Genomic DNA, 16,190 nt, shown 5'->3' with positions numbered 1-16,190 from the left:
GGGGCAGAGGTCATTGACTCTCTGTCCGGCTGCCAGCACTTCAGCTGGGTGGTTTTTAACATTCCGGGGCTTGGTCTGCTGCTGGGCAGAGGGGCCGACCGCCCCAGCTTGCTGAAGCTGTAGAGACACTGTATGTGCTAGGCAGGGGCTAGCGGCGCTCCTTTTGCCAACACTTCTGCTGGAGACTCCACATCATCCGCTCCAGCTAACCGTTGGGGAAGGAGGCTGGATTCCTCCACACCCAAACTGTGTAGCTGCCATTGGGGAGGTGAGCTGGCTGCTTCCTTTTCCGTTCCCTCATCTGGCTGCTGGGACAACATGTCTGTGGTACTGTCTCCCAGATGCACGGATCTTTGCTGGGGAGGAAAGACCACGTTCTCCACCCTGGCCAACTGTTGGGGAGGGACGATGCACACCTCCTCTCTCTTCTCCCCCTGTATCTGCTGCTGGGAAGTGATCGCCACCTTCTCACCCTGAGCCTCCTAAACTGCCACAGGGGTGGGGCAGAGGTCTTGAACCCTCTGTCCGGTGACCAGCGCTTTAGCTGGGGAAGTTCCTTGCAACTCCACAGATACTGCTGTTGGTGATGGGCAGAGCATAGTGAAGTGTGGCCCTGATACCAGCTCTTCTGCTGGAGGCTCCTCAGGTTGTTTTTCCTCAGCAGAAAAGTCTATTAAATCCCCTGTCTCTGCAACTGGTGTCTGGGGGTAGAGGTTCACCATCTCCTGTCCGTGGAACCCAGAAGATGCTATCGGTGCTGGGCAGAGGTTAGCAGTACTCTGCCCTGCTGTCAGCACTTCATCTTTGGGGATGGTAATATCCAGATTTTCCACTGCCGATTCTCTGGCATACTGCTGGACAGGCACATTCCTCCATCCAAGATCATCCCATGCAGAAACAGGATCATCAAGGTTAGTCAGCACTTGCTGCATCCGCCATGAGACCTCTGCGTCTATAGCTGTGGGGGCAGGTTGGCAAAGCACACTGTTACTCTGCCACATTGCCAATTCTTCAGCCAGGATTTCAGCGTTGTCCACTGGTATTTCCTGATAGTCCCAGGCAAAGGGAGCCCAGCCCTGGTGCTGAGCAGAGTCTAGCAGCCGTCTGTAGGCGATCTCCAGCTCCCATTCCTGAACGGCCAGAAACTCCAAATCTTCCAGTGCCCAGTGCACTTCCGAGATGTTCAGTAGCCCTTCTCTGAAATCCATGATTTCGTCCAACCGCCACTCCAAATCACTCCCAAAGTTAGAGTCCCCTGTCAGCTTCACATACAACAGTCCCAGGCCGCCGTAGCTTAAGCCTTCCCTTGGGCTGTCATCCGCTATCCAGGGACATGCTTGGGGTACATGCCACAGAAGGGCTCTGTAGCTCTCATCCAGCCGCTTCTCTGTCCAGACCAGCCTGCTTAATTCAGCTGTTCCTTGTGCGGTTGGAGGGGAGAACTTTTCCCTGGTGTCGCTGCTCACGGGCTAGCGCTTCCTTCCAGAGTTCGCAGCGTACAGAATCCGACCATTCCAGCAGGACCTGCTCTGATAATGGTCCTCTATGCTGTATCTGCTTCTCTCGCAACCTCCTTCCGAATTCCTCTTTCATGGCGGCTGGTATCTGTACCTCTCCTCTCCTGCTATCCGAACCTTGGATCCAGGTGGAGGTTGGATGTCCCCGACTGCAGGAAGCGTCCCGCTGCTAGCCATCAATGTAACGGAACGTCCCACACTCGGATTGAGTGCTTCCGTCATATACCGCTTCCTATCAGTCTGGATATAGATATCAGATATTCCAGCTGCCCTCAACACACAACGAGACGACACTTGTTGTGTGCTAAACATGGAGTGTTTAATAGAACCAAGAATACAGCCTTATATACAGTTAGAGGAGGTAACCAGAACTTAAATTAACATGAGCTAATTAACTATTCATTTACCCAGATGAGGTCACTCTGAGATATGATCTTTCAAGGTAGACATCCCGGCTCCTCTCACCTGCTATACAATACACATTATCATAAGTGTAAACACAGGACACTTCCACAATAGCAGGGTCAATTAGCATCTAACAGTATGTGTCCCAACATGATGAATGAATCACTCTTACAATTTACCCGTTGAGTTCAGAATCAACAACCTGTAAATAGTTCTTACGGATATCCTGGAATATATTGTGGATAATAATTAAATAATCCCATCTCAGGTAGTCCAAGATATAATTTCTAAGTCATCCTATGCCCCTAGTGGACATAGGATGATTTTAGACATAAGATGGTTCGGGGATGTCCCGGTGAGCCTGTCACACCCTCTTTTAGGCATACTGACCACGTGACCCTGGCACACCTCAGGTCACTTTCCCTGTTTTCCCCTCAGACCTTTCCCTAGCATGATTACCTGAGACTCTGAGTAAAAGTGGAAGGCTGACTGCAGGTCAGCCTGAATTTGTAGGAGGAGTCGTGAGGTATTTAAACCCGCCCTCTATCCTCCTTTCTGGGCGTCGGTTCTCTCGTGTCCCACCCACCCTTACCCTTTTTTCTTGCTATTTCTTCTCTTTTAACTTCTACTTGGGTATGCCCCCTTTTAGGCATACTGACCACATGACCCTGGCACACCTCAGGTCACTTTCCCTGTTTTCCCCTCAGACCTTTCCCTAGCACGATTACCTGAGACTCTGAGTACAAGTACATTTCTTGGGAAAACAGGTTTTTACGAACGATGACTTTTTCCTAGTGAATTTCCAAATAGTGTAAAAATTATACTTCCATAAGATGTCACTGATTTGTCACTGAGCGTAAAATATTTTGTAAAACTGAGAAACCTTTAAAATGGTTTTCAAGTATCCAGCTGCAGTATTAGCTCATGTCCTGGTATCATATGAATGCTAAATGTTTTGTTGTCACAGCTGATATGAACAGACTGCCTTGGGAAGGAGACTGTTAAGAAATGTATTATCTAAGAGGCGTGTTTCTTAGGGAGGAAAAAGCAGACGTTCAAGATCTTGGATCAGTTTTTATGGACACATTTCGTTGTAAGCAATAAGGGATCTAGCACACTCACCAAACTGAGCAGTAATAATTGAAACTTATATCTTGGCTTCTTTTGTAGAGAAATATATCTGGGTATTTAATAGACCTTTTTTTTTCTTAAAACACTCAAGATGTGGCAGGAAAACTGGTGAGTTTTCACTTTTTTATTTAGTACGGTATAACTCTTTGCCAATGCATGTGAGGTAATTGCTACTTAGCTGTAACATTTCTGTGTGTTTAGCAGGATCAGGCTTCCAGGTGTAAGACTGCTCTTGTCTTTATTTATGATTCATACTACCAGCCAAGTTCAGGTGAGATGTTCCTAAATATACTTCCAGATCATTATGTATGTTTTTCCATTAGCCAAAACAGTAATATATTTAAGATGAACAAAAAATGTCATGACAAGCACATTCAGGGCTGGCTCACGCCATATAGGGTGTGCTTGCACATTCATAGTTTTTGTGCATTTGCATGTGTTTTTTTTTTTTTGACAGCCCATTCGTTTCAGTGGGCTGCAGAATGCACAGGAATGTTCAAAAAGAATGGCAGGTATGACTTTTAAAAATGCGCTGCCGCATGATACTGAATTAATGGCACCTGCATGCGTCTGCAGATAGTCTGCAATGTGCAGATAGTGAACATGCTCATTTGAGATGAAGTTAGAAAATTGCAAACTGATTGCTAAAGCCTTTATATCCACTTCCATACCAGGCACTTACGCACCTTCCTGCCCAAGCCAATTTTCAGCTTTCAGCGCTGTCGCACTTTGAATGACAATTGCGCGGTCATGCTACACTGTACCCAAATTACATTTTTATCATTTTGTTCCAACAAATAGAGCTTTCTTTTGGTGGTATTTGATCACCTCTGCGATTTTTATTTTTTGCGCAACAACTAAAAAAAGACCGACATTTTTGAAAAAAAATTTGTTTTTATTTTTTTCTGTTAAGAAGAAGTTTTCTTCTTCAATTATGGGCACTGATATGGCGGCACTGATGGGCACCAATGAGATGGCACTGATGGGCACCGATGAGGTGGCACTGATGGTCACCGATGAGGCGGCACTGATGGGCAATGAGAGGCGGCGCTGGTATGCTGCACTGATGGGCACTCATAGGCGGCACTGATGGGCACTCATAGGCGGCACTGATGGGCACTCTTTGGCGGCACTGATGGGCACTTATGGGTGGCACTGATGGGTACTTATGGGTGGCACAGATGGGCACTGATAGGTGGGCACTGAGCATAGATGGGCACTAAGAGGTGTGGCACTGATGGCATTGCTGGGCATCATTTCAGTCAGTGCACATGTTGCCAGTCAGTGCCCATTTGTGGGCACTGATTGGCATCGATTGTGTTAAAAAAAAAAAAATTTTATTGTTTTTTTTTTTTGACCATTTTCACTCTATTGAGCACTGGGGGGCACTCCCTGGTGTTCCAGTGTTGGCATCCGAGGGGGGGCTGCACTGATAAACAATCAGCGCGAACCCCCCTGTCAGGAGAGCCGCCGATCGGCTCTTCTCTACTCGCGTCTGTCAGACGCAAGTGAGGAAGAGCGATCAGCCGTAATTGGGCACAGCTGATCACGTGGTAAAGCGGCGGAGGCTCTTTACCGAGATCAGAGATGCAGGGTGTCAGACTGACACCCCACATCACCGATCGCCGCGCTGCGCGCTCCAACGGGCGCGCGCCGGCATGTAATCCTGCAGGACGTCAATAGACGTCCAGTCAGGATTTCACAACCACTTTCCAGACGTCAATTGACTATTGACCGGGCGGGAAGTGGATATACAATAAAACCTTGGATTGCGAGCATAATTCATTCCAGAAACATGCTTGTAATCCAAAGCACTTGTATATCAAAGCATTTTTTGTTACAGGGTATACAAGAGAAGAGAGGCACCTCTAAGTGTAGCAATACGTTGCTAAATGTTGTACCTTCATTAAATGTAACCATATTGCTACACTTAGAGACTCCTCTCTTCTTTCTTATACTCAGTTGTGACATGACGCTACTCTTATATCAAGACATCGCTTGTATATCAAGGAAAAATGTATTAAAACATTTTGCTCATCTTGCAAAACGCTCTCAAACCAAGTTACTCTCAAACCAAGGTTTTATTGTACTAGCCTTTAAAATCAGAGAACAAGTATCCCTCCTGACAGTAACAGAGCTAGGCAGTAATGGTATTCTTTTTACATTTGTTACTTGGTTTTTAAGGTCTGCTCAGTTCTGATTTAAACATTTATTTTATATTACAACAGAGGTTCTTAAAGTGTAAGTAAACCCACCTATCATTTTCAGCCAAGGAAGCTGCCATCTTGGCCTATATTTAATCTTCAACTGCCATGGTGCTGCACATGTGATCAGTTATGACACCAGCCATTGGATGGTTTGACCGTTTGGTTGAGAGCACAACCAATGGGACAGTTAGCAATCCCGGCATGCCGGAAATGTAACTGCTTTTTGAAACTGTTAAATCGATGGGTTTACTTCCGCTTTAATTAAATATATTTAAGTACAGTATATGCTGGACTGGTCATGTGCACCAAAATGACCTCCTTGTTCACCATGTAGTACTTTGTTTGAAATATACATATAATACAAAACTTGGAGCAGAGGGACACACATGCTGTAGCTTGCTGCTGACTTGCTCAAAGTGCAAGAAAGTGTATGCTCATATTCCAATTGAAAAGTAGCACTCTGTAATTTTAAAACAGAAACACAGAGTTTGTTAAACTTTGTAAGTGTACAAAAAGAGACGGCTTACTTGCAGAGCATATGTTATATTACCGTATATCGTTTTGTATATACTGTAGATACATTGCAGGTGGTTATATATTTATTAATTTTTAACATAATGAAAAATGTTGCACAAATGAAAATACTTCATATATATCTATATATATATATCTATATATAAACTTTATATAAAAGAGAATATATTTAAAAGATCAATGCAAACAACATTTTCTTGCTTTACTGCGTAATTTTATTATGTAAACAACATTATTGCAGTTGTTTTCTTGGTCTAAAAGGAATTCTTTCAAATTCCTTTTGTTTTGCCATTTCCTTTCGTCCCCAGCTGCCGCACACAGAAATGTCAGGGAGGCTACACTCCCCGCTCTCTCCACTGCAATACATGGGGGAACATGTACTCACAGGCATTCCAATTATGAAAACAATGTGCTTTCTACAAACTTTGCAATTTTAAATTAAGTTTCAGTAACCGTACCTGATGCAGCTTGGTTTATATCTGAGAATTGATGTGTTATTTCAAAAGTTATGTTTTTTTTTTTCATCAACAACCCGAAGAAAGTATTGCACATAAAACCAATTTCTTAAGCCGCGTACACACGACCATTTTTCATGTCATGGAAAAAAATGAAGTTTTTCTCTACGTGATTCTTGTCAAGCCTGCCTTGCATACACACGATCGTGAAAACAAAATGCTCGAGCAAAGCGCAGTGACGTACAACACGTACGACGGCACTTTAAAGGGGAAGTTCCATTCGAATGACGCCACCCATTGGGCTGATTATGCAAACTTCCCCTCTCATAACTTGCTTCTGAGCATGTGCGTTTTTCCCCCCCGTCGTTAAAGCGTACACACGACCGTTTTTCATGATGAGAAAAACGGCGACGTGACAAGTGACGAGAAAATTTAGAGCATGTTCTAAATTTTTAATGCCCATTTTTCTCTTCGAGAAAAATGCTCTGGAGCCTACACACGACTGTTTTTAACGACCAATTAAAAAAATTGCATTTTCTCGTCATGAAAAACGATTGTGTGTACGCGGCATTAGGTTTCTGACCTGTTTTGTATGTCATCTCTATTTTCCTGCAGTTTTTTTTATATGATGTTGTAGCTCTGTTTCTCATGCTAGTGGTTTGATAAAGTATTTTAATTTTATTGTTACTAAAGATATCACCTGTCTAAGAATTGCAAAGTTTTGGGCTTTGGAGTTAAGCCCTAGAAATGTTTTGCCATCAGCTATATACAGTAGTACAATTATGCATAGTTCTAACAAAATCTCTGGTTCTTTTTATAAAGTAGGTAAGAGACAGGTGGAGCCTTCAAAGTGAGAGAATGCTGCACTCTTCCTTTGGACTATGGACAAAATGGGGATCATGGACTACTTGCTCCAGTTCATGTGGGGATGGAGTAGTACTTAGAAGCCGCAAGTGTCTAAGGTACATAAACAAAAAGTTTTTGTAAATGGCTAATACAGTGCCTTGAAAAAGTTTTTATACCCCTTGAATTTTTTTACAGTTTGTCATGTTACAACCAAAAAGGTAAATGTATTTTATTTATTTTTTTATTTAAAGGATTTGCATCAGTAACAAAAGAATACATATTAACAAGTATATTAACAAGTCTGACAGTTATTTTGAAACACTTGCAAGGCAGATTGACAGTTGAGAGTAAACAGTAAGGTCTCTGGGTGTTTAGGAAATGCTGCAAAATAGAAACCTGCATCTCGGAAACCCCAATAATCAAGTAATCTAGATATATCAAAGATATATCAAAGTCAGATATGGCTGTAAAAGCCCTGTACACACGATTGGTTCGTCTGATGAAAACGGACCGATGGACCGTTTTCATCGGACGAATCGATCGTGTGTGGGCCCCATCAGTTTTTTTTCCATCGGTGAAAAAAAATAGAACCTGTTTTAAAATTTTCGTATGGTTAAAAAAACAATAGAAAAAAACGATCGTCTGTGGGGAAATCCATCGGTCAAAAATCCATGCATGCTCAGAATCAAGTCGACGCATGCTCGGAAGCATTGAACTTCATTTTTCTCTGCACGTGTTTTACGTCACCGCATTGGACACGATCAGATTTTTAACCGATGGTGTGTAGGCAAGACTGATGAAAGTCAGCTTCATCGGATATCTGATGAAAAAATCCATTGGTTTGTTTTCATCAGACGAACCGATCGTGTGTACAGGGCATAGGTGTATTAAACTGAGCATATCCAAAAGTTTTTATGGATTTTTTTTGAAAAAAAATGAAAAAAACAAACAAAAGTTTTTCTGTTGATACAGTATAGAGAAAAAAAAGGAAAACGAAACAAGAGGGGTGAGGTATGGACAAAAAATATGGGGGGGGGGCAGGGGAAGGTCACCGCTGGGGGGGGCAGAAAAAAATATGTCAGAGTCATGACTTAGTGAAGATCGCAGGCCTAATCATTTTTTGGATCAGGCGTATGTCAGGTATTCCCCAGAGAAGCGAAAGAGACTCCAATAGAACCATCTGGTCTTATGCTCCTCGGTTCGGAAATGTATTTTATTGGGATTTTATGTGATAGACCAACACAAAGTGGCACATAATTGAAGTGGAAGGAAAATAATAAATGGTTGTCATTTTTCTTCACAAATAAATATCTGAAAAGTGTGGCGTGCATTTGTATTCTGGCCTCTTTACTCTGATACCTCTAACCAAAATCTAGTGGAACCAATTGCCTTCAGAAGTCACCTAATAAGTCCACCCGTGTGTAATTTATTTTCAATACAGCTGTTCTGTAAAGCCCTTACTGAACAAACAGCATCATGAAAGCCAAGGTACACCACCAGACAGGTCAGAGATAAAGTTGTGAAGAAGTTTAAAGCAGGGTTAGGTTATAAAAAAAAGTATCCCAAGCTTTGAACATCTCATGGTGCACTGTTCAATCCATCACCAGAAATGGAAAGAGTATGGCACAACTGCAAACCTACCAAGACATGGCCAACCAACAAAACTGACAGGCCGGGCAAGGAGAGCATTAATCAGAGAAGCAGCCAGGAGGCCCATGGTAACTCTGGAGGAGCTGCTGAGATCCACAGCTCAGGTAGGAGAATCTTTCCACAGGACAACTATTAGTTGTGCATTCCACAAATCTGGCCTTTATGAAAGAGTGGTAAGAAGAAAGCCATTGTTGAAAGAAAGCTATAAGAAGTCCTGTGTGCAGTTTACAAAAAAGCCATGTGGGGGACACAGCAAACATGTGGAAGAAGGTGCTCTCGTCTGATTTGACCAAAATTGAAAGTTTTGGCCTAAAAGCAAAACGCTATGTGTGTCATAAAACTAACACTGTACATCACCCTGAACACACCATCCCCACTGTGAAACATGATGTTGGCAGTATCATGTTGAGGGGATGCTTTTCTTCAGCAGGGACAGAAAAGCTGGTCAGAGTTAAAGGGAAGATGGATGGAGCCAAATACAGGCAATCTTAGAAGAGGTTCACCTTCCAGCAGGACAACAACCCTAAACATATTCATCTGTTAGTATGGCCCAGTCAAATTCCAGACCTAAATCCAATTGAGAATCTGTGGCAAGACTTAAAAATTGCTGTTCACAGACGTTCTCCATCCAATCTGACAGAGCCTGAGCTATTTTGCATAAAGGAATGGGCACAAATTTCACTCTCTAGATGTGCAAAGTTGATAGAGACATACCCAAAAAGACTTGCAGCTGTAATTGCAGTGAAAGGTGGTTCTACAAGTGCACGCCATGCTTTTCAAAATTTGGAAAACCATATATAATTTTCCTTCCACTTCAAAATTATGTGCCACTTTGTGTTGGTCTATCACATAAAATCTGAATAAAATACAAGTTTTTGATTGTAAAATGACAACATGTGGAAAATATCAAGGGGTATGAGGCACTGTAAATACAACAGTATGTTTTTGAAGTATGCAGATTTTTCTAATCTCTAAACTATCTCTAATGACGTGTACACACTATCGGAATTTCTGACAACAAAACCATGGATTTTTTTCTGACGGAATATTGGCTCAAACTTGAGTTGCATACACACGGTCACACAAATGTTGTCTGAAATTCCGAACATCAAGAATGCGGTGATGTACACTAAGACGAGCCGAGAAAAATTAAGTTCGGTGATTCCAAACACGCGTCTAATTGATTCCGAGCATGCGTAGGATTTTTGTGCATCGGAATTGCATACAGACGATCAGAATTTTCGACAAGAACATTTGTTGTTGGAAAAATTGAGAACCAGCTCTCAAACATTTTTTATCGGAAAAATCCGACTGCAAATGTCCGATGGAGCATACACGCGGTCGGAATATCCGACCAAAAGCTCACATCGAACATTTGTTGTCGGAAATTCCGACCGTGTGTACATGGCATAACTGTAAAATAGGCCATAACTAGAGTTGAGCGGACACCTGGATGTTCGGGTTCGACGGGTTCGGCCGATCTTCGGAAAAAAGTCCGGGTCGGGACCCGAACTTGACCCCGAACCCCATTGAAATCAATGGGGACCAGAACTTTTGACTTCTAAAATGTCTCTAAAAAAGTAATGGAAAATATTGGTAAGAGCATGGCAAGTACTCTGCAAACAAATTTGGATAGGGAAATAACTTAAAATAACATAAAATACGTAAAAATAAAAAAACACTGCAAAATCTATTTTTGTGCCCTAAATGGGTGTTTTTTGAATAGAACAATAGAAGAACACTAGCTGAAGTTTATCTCACACGTACAGATATGGAGGAAACACTGCAAACACTGGAGGAAACACTGCAAAATATATTTGTTTGCCCTAAATGGGTGTTTTTTAAATAGAACAATAGAAGAAGACTAGCTGAAGTGTTTATCTCACACGTACAGATATGGAGGAAACACTGCAAACACTGGAGGATAGGCATGTGCATTTCGTTTCGTTCCGAATCGAAATTCGGACGAATTTTTCATTATTCGGACATTCGGATGCATACGAATTCCCGAATTGCAATATTAATGATTTTACCGAATCCGAACGAACGTTTTCGATTCCGAATCGAAAACCCGCGGACGAAATTCGATCGGAATTCACATTTTTTTTTTTTCGAATTCCGATCGAATTTCGTCCGCGGGTTTTCGATTTGGAATTCGAAAAAAATATTTTTTTTTTTTTTTTTAATTCCGATCGAATTTCGTCCGCGGGTTTTCGATTTGGAATTCAATTTTTTTTTTTTTTTCAAATTCCGATCGAATTTCGAAATTATATTCGAAAAGAGACTATTTGTTGTCAAATCCGGTCGAAATACTTTCGAATTCGACCGGATTTTTCGAAATTCGGTCGAAAATGAACGAATTCCGAAAACGGTCGAAATATTTTCGAATTCGACCGGATTTTTCGAAATTCGGTCGAAAACGAACGAGTTCCGAAAACGAATTTAACACATGTAACGAACCGAACTTAACGAAATTAATTAAATAACGGATTAAAACTAAACAAAACGAAATTTTCCCTTTTGCACATGCCTACTGGAGGAAACACTGCAAAATAAAAAATGTTGCCCTTAATGGGTGTTTTTTGAATAGAACAATAGAAGAACACTAGCTGAAGTGTTTATCACACAAGTAAAGATATGGAGGAAACACTGCAAACACTGGAGGAAACACTGCAATTTTTTTTCCCTAAATGGATGTTTTTTGAATAACACAATAGAAGAAAAGCATGTAAAGGGTGTATCTCACAGTAACATATGCAGTGCTGGTGTAATATGATTTCTGAAGCAGGACTGACTCCTATATATTTCTCTCCCTATAAGCAAAATCAGGAACCTTTCCCTAAAGTATCTAATGCAGAGTATCTCACAGGAACATATGCAGTGCCTGTGTAATTTGATTTCTGAAGCAGGACAGTCTGACTCCTATATATTTCTCTCCCTACAAGCACAACCAGGAACCTTTCCCTAAAGTATCTAATGCAGAGTATCTCACAGGAACATATGCAGCGCTGGTGTAATTTGATTTCTGAAGCAGGACAGTCTGACTCCTATCTAATTCTCTCCCTCAGCGCAGAAGAAGCAGCAGCCTTTCCCTACCCTATCTAAAGCAGAGTGACGAGCTGTGCTATGTGCCTCTAGCGTATATAGAGGCTGGGTCACATGCTGGGTCACATGCTGCACTGGCCAATCACAGCCATGCCATTAGTAGGCATGGCTGTCATGGCTTCTAGGTCACAAATGGTGATTGGCTGGCCTGCAGCGCGCTATTACATTGCTGAACACCGAACCCGAACTTATAGCAAATTGTTCGGGTTTGGGTCCGGGTACCAAAAACCCAAAAGTCCGGTAGGAACCCGAACTTTACCGTTCGGGTTCGCTCAACCCTAGCCATAACACTTCTTTCCTTTACTTGGATGCCAAAAGACAAATTTTTTCTCATCCAGTTCTGAGATCTACACAGTCCTTCCAGAGAGCAGAGCAAGGCTAGTATTTGTCATATGCACTGTTCCTCTTTCTCCCGCCACCACTTTATCCACAGCTGTGTGAAACAAAGTTTCTGAATAGTGTATGAACAGTTAAAGAAATCCTACTAAATTATTTTTGTTAATAAAAGGTGTTTCAAATTAACTCTTTATTGACCTTAAGTAACCCTAAACAGCCATAGGCTGCCCATACATTAATCAGTTTTTCTCATTCAGCCTGCAGGTTGAATGAAAAAACTGACCTGATTCCCTCATTCACACATTCGAGGTGAATAAAGCAAAAAATCCCCGCTGAGCTATTGTATTCTGGCAGCTGGGAAACCTAAAATGCAACAGCGTGGTTGATCGGTAGATCAACCTTAGTGCCCATACATGAATCGAAATTCGGTTGGTCCCTGCTGAAGCGTCCGAATTTTGATCCGGGTATGGTCAGCTTTAATTTACACACTTCCCCCCTTTTCCTCATAGTTATTATTTTTATGCTGATTAAGAGATAATTTGGTTAATGTTACATATGTTATAGAAATAGAAAGAATATGCTGTAAAATTATTTTAAATACAGTTTGTATAAACTTGTTGTCAAATTATAGGTGTACACTGCAATAAACATTTTTCAGATATAACATATCGTATATCATACCTGATATGCTGATTTTGCTTTTCAAAGGATTTCTGTGAAGGACACGTGTGCCGGAGAGCTACGACAATACAAATCCTGTCAGTCCAAGGTAAGTCTGCTAGTCTAGGTCAATGAACAATAAAATCCCCAACACATATATAGAAGCTAATATGTGGTGGCACACAACATACTAAAACTTCAGGTCCTGCTTAGGTTGTGCCACCATTACTGATTTTGGTTTAATTGCTGTCCCCTAGTGGTCTGTGTCCAGCATGTCAAATCTCTATATACTTCCTGTATTCATATATAGGTTGAAATTCTGACTAAGAATGCAATGTTCCAATTGTAAGTAAGCTAAATAGGACCATGGGCACAATTGTGGAAGCAATAGAATGTTGAGGAAGTGTTGTCAGGGCAGGCCATAGGTTTGTCAAACTGAGGTAAAGTTTGTGACCTATAATCAGACCTCTTTATAGTTTAGATATAAAAATGTGGTAAAAGACGTGGCCTATAAAACAAGCACTCTGATAGCAAATACGTTATTTTACCCAATCATAGAATGTATTTTTTACCTCGTTGGCCTTGATTTGAAGTGTGTTACCTTTTGGTAATATTGAGTTTTAAATTGTATGTTTAGCCAAACCTTTTTTTTTTGGTATTGTTAGATATAGTAAGGAAGGATTTAAAATCTCTATCAGTCTATATTTTGCTCTCTGTGTCCAGCTGGACATATTTCCTATAACTTCCGGTCCTGGAGACACAATCAGAGCTGGATTACCCACAAGCCGATCTAGGTGGCAAAACATAACGCAGTACAATGGTCAGCAACAAGAGGTGGACACGGGTATGTAAGGACAAGATATGCCAATGTTTGGCACAGGGACCTTAATCCTAAAAGAGAGATTTATATATTGAAGGCTGAGCCTAGTAGTTCCTTTCAAATCAGTATTCCAGCGTTTATATAAAAGTTCTTCCCTATTACGCTATTTAGCTTAATAGAAAGCTGCACTAGGCCACTTTTTCTTATACCCACATTAATTAAATCTTGTTCTCAAAATTCCTCAGTGCACTTGTCTTGTGTGCTTGTGAGTACCCCTTGCGGGAATACTTCACTTACATACATCAGTATGACCAGGGCAGTTTGAAGGAATTTGGGGGCCCCAAGTAAAATGGGGGCCCCCAAGCCCCCCCCCCCCCCCCCGCACGCAAGGCCTACATTAGCGCTACACTAATTTTTACACCCATGTTCTTACTCCTCCCCCCATCCCTAGTCCCAATTTTTTTCTATTCTCACCTCCTCTTCTTCCCTGTAGGCTGCCGCTGTAGTGTGGCCGAGCTCCTCTTCCTCCTGTCAGTCAGGTGTTCTATCATTATGGGTCCCCAGTTCCCAATCAGATAGTGCCCGGGCTGGGCCGGGTACCGTGCGGTACAGGAGATTCCGTTTTCTGTGTTCCTGGCTGGACTGAAAGGAAGTGCGCACTCAGTGTGCACCTCCTGTCAGTCCTGCGGGGAACAGGAAACTGAATCTCCTGTACCACGCGCAGTACCCGGCCGGACTGACAGGACTCCAGGAGGAAGGAAGAGGAGCTCGGCCACGCTACAGCCTGGGAAGGGGAAGTTGGGGGCCCCAGGCGAGCTCGGGGCCCCAAGCAATTGTTTGTTTTGCCTGTCCTGTAGTGATGGGCCTGAGTATGACAGATCATTAGCATAAGGACAGCAGCCCTTGCAGGTTACATCCCCCTAACAATTTCAGGTCGGATTTCGGAGTTCCTTCTAAAGGACCTGATAGTGATAACCTGGACCATTGTCTCTAGTCTGGGTTGCTGCACTCCACAGAGTATTCTTTAACCCCTTCAGGGTTGACTCTCCCTCCTTTTTATGCAGGGAGGAATTTTCAGTTATTTTATGTCTGAGGTTATGGGGAAAGTTTCACCAATGTAATCTGACTCAGAATGCAGGAGCCAGAAATGTGTATACATGTCCTCTCCTCCAAAGTCCACCTCTGGTACACGAGGAGTCTCAGTCTGCTGAATTCACTACAAAACGTAAGAATACTGTTTTGGTCCATATTGACGTAGTGTGTCTAGACCTGAAATAGCTTTCGTAGGCCACACCTAAGGATACCAGTCTGGGTTCTTCTAAATGTTCCCAACCTGTTGAAACTTTTACTATTGCAACCTGTTTTGTATAGCGATTGACTTTATCAAGAGAAAGTCTTTACTGGTCACATACTGGTGACTTTGGCAGGAACGTGACTTTGAACATTTACACATATTGGTGGTAGCGGCGGTGGTGGTGGCTGGAATCTGACACTGCAGTTTATCACACTTCCTACTACAGGCTGCTTGCGGAAAACTACAAGAACAACTTTACTGAATAAGCAGTGCCTGGTCCTTATTATAGAGTCCCCAGCCCAAAATCAAACTTTCATGCTGGATCATTGCATATTTTAGTTCAATGATTTATATTGAATAATTAAGTAGAGTGACATAGACATTTCAAAATACAGAGAGATAATGTAATAAGGCATTTGTAATGTGGAATGCCACTGTAAGCATTGACGTATCATAATTGGATATCACGTAAACAATGTAATATACAGAATAGTGAATACATGCCATTGTAACATGGCTATGGTTGGAAAGAAGAAGAGGGGAAGATAACAGCCAAAGGGACTAGTGCAGGGGGTTTAGAGGGCAAGGGCAGCCTGGACTATGCCCACTCATCCATCTAAAGACCTAAAAGGCTGCCATCAGTACCAATAGGAAGGCAGTTGGAGAACCAAGGGTACCATATTGATGTGTATTTTTCCATCATGTCTGATAGCCTCACCTCAATTTTGTCATGGAGCATGGTTTGCGTAACTCTTTACCTTATCTCCGCTTCAGGGATTGGTGGAGATTTCCACGACTTATCTATAGTCTGTTTATCTGCTGGAGTATTGCATACATTTTAAAGAAATATACAAAGCACATCTAGATCCAATGTAAGTGGGAATACAGATGCCTCTTGTAGTTCAACAGTTTAAAGTGGATGTAAACCCTCTCCTATACCAAGTGAAGTGAATAGCCTCAGATGATACACAGGAATGAAACAAATCTCCCTACATACGTTTACATGTATATCTGCTGTCTTCAGCTTGCTATGTTCTTTAGAATTCTTACATGGTGTTAGAATTTTTACCTCTTCATTCTGCAGTAGGAGTGGTGTCTGGGCTTACACTGTGTGACAGCTGATTGAAGGAAAGGCACACACACCCCCTCCACATAGGCAGAAGAATTAAGATACTTTCAGAGCTGTACTGTGACAAGACAAGCTCTCTGCTAATCTATTTATAGCACCCA

General features: G+C 42.1%; 1 protein-coding gene across 6 annotated transcripts in view; it reads left to right on the top strand.

The window, feature by feature from the left end:
- Nucleotides 1–2,921: 2,921 nt before the first annotated feature.
- The window catches only part of ADAMTSL5 (ADAMTS like 5), a 46,177-nt gene continuing 32,908 nt past the window's right edge, over nucleotides 2,922–16,190 (top strand). Inside the window, exons 1-4 of one of the 6 annotated variants that reach the window (XM_040323571.1) lie at nucleotides 2,922–3,161; nucleotides 3,255–3,324; nucleotides 7,075–7,211; nucleotides 12,895–12,955. In XM_040323571.1, coding sequence (XP_040179505.1) covers nucleotides 3,145–3,161; nucleotides 3,255–3,324; nucleotides 7,075–7,211; nucleotides 12,895–12,955 — 285 coding nt within the window. In that variant the 5' untranslated portion in view covers nucleotides 2,922–3,144. Of the gene's footprint in view, nucleotides 3,162–3,254; nucleotides 3,325–7,071; nucleotides 7,212–12,894; nucleotides 12,956–16,190 lie in introns of all 6 variants that reach the window. The other 5 variants (XM_040323563.1, XM_040323554.1, XM_040323589.1 and 2 more) reach the window with 5 other exon arrangements.

This window comes from Rana temporaria, chromosome 1 (genome assembly GCF_905171775.1).
Source record: "Rana temporaria chromosome 1, aRanTem1.1, whole genome shotgun sequence".
NCBI lineage: Eukaryota > Metazoa > Chordata > Amphibia > Anura > Ranidae > Rana > Rana temporaria.
This window is presented reverse-complemented; position numbering and strand designations above follow the sequence as displayed.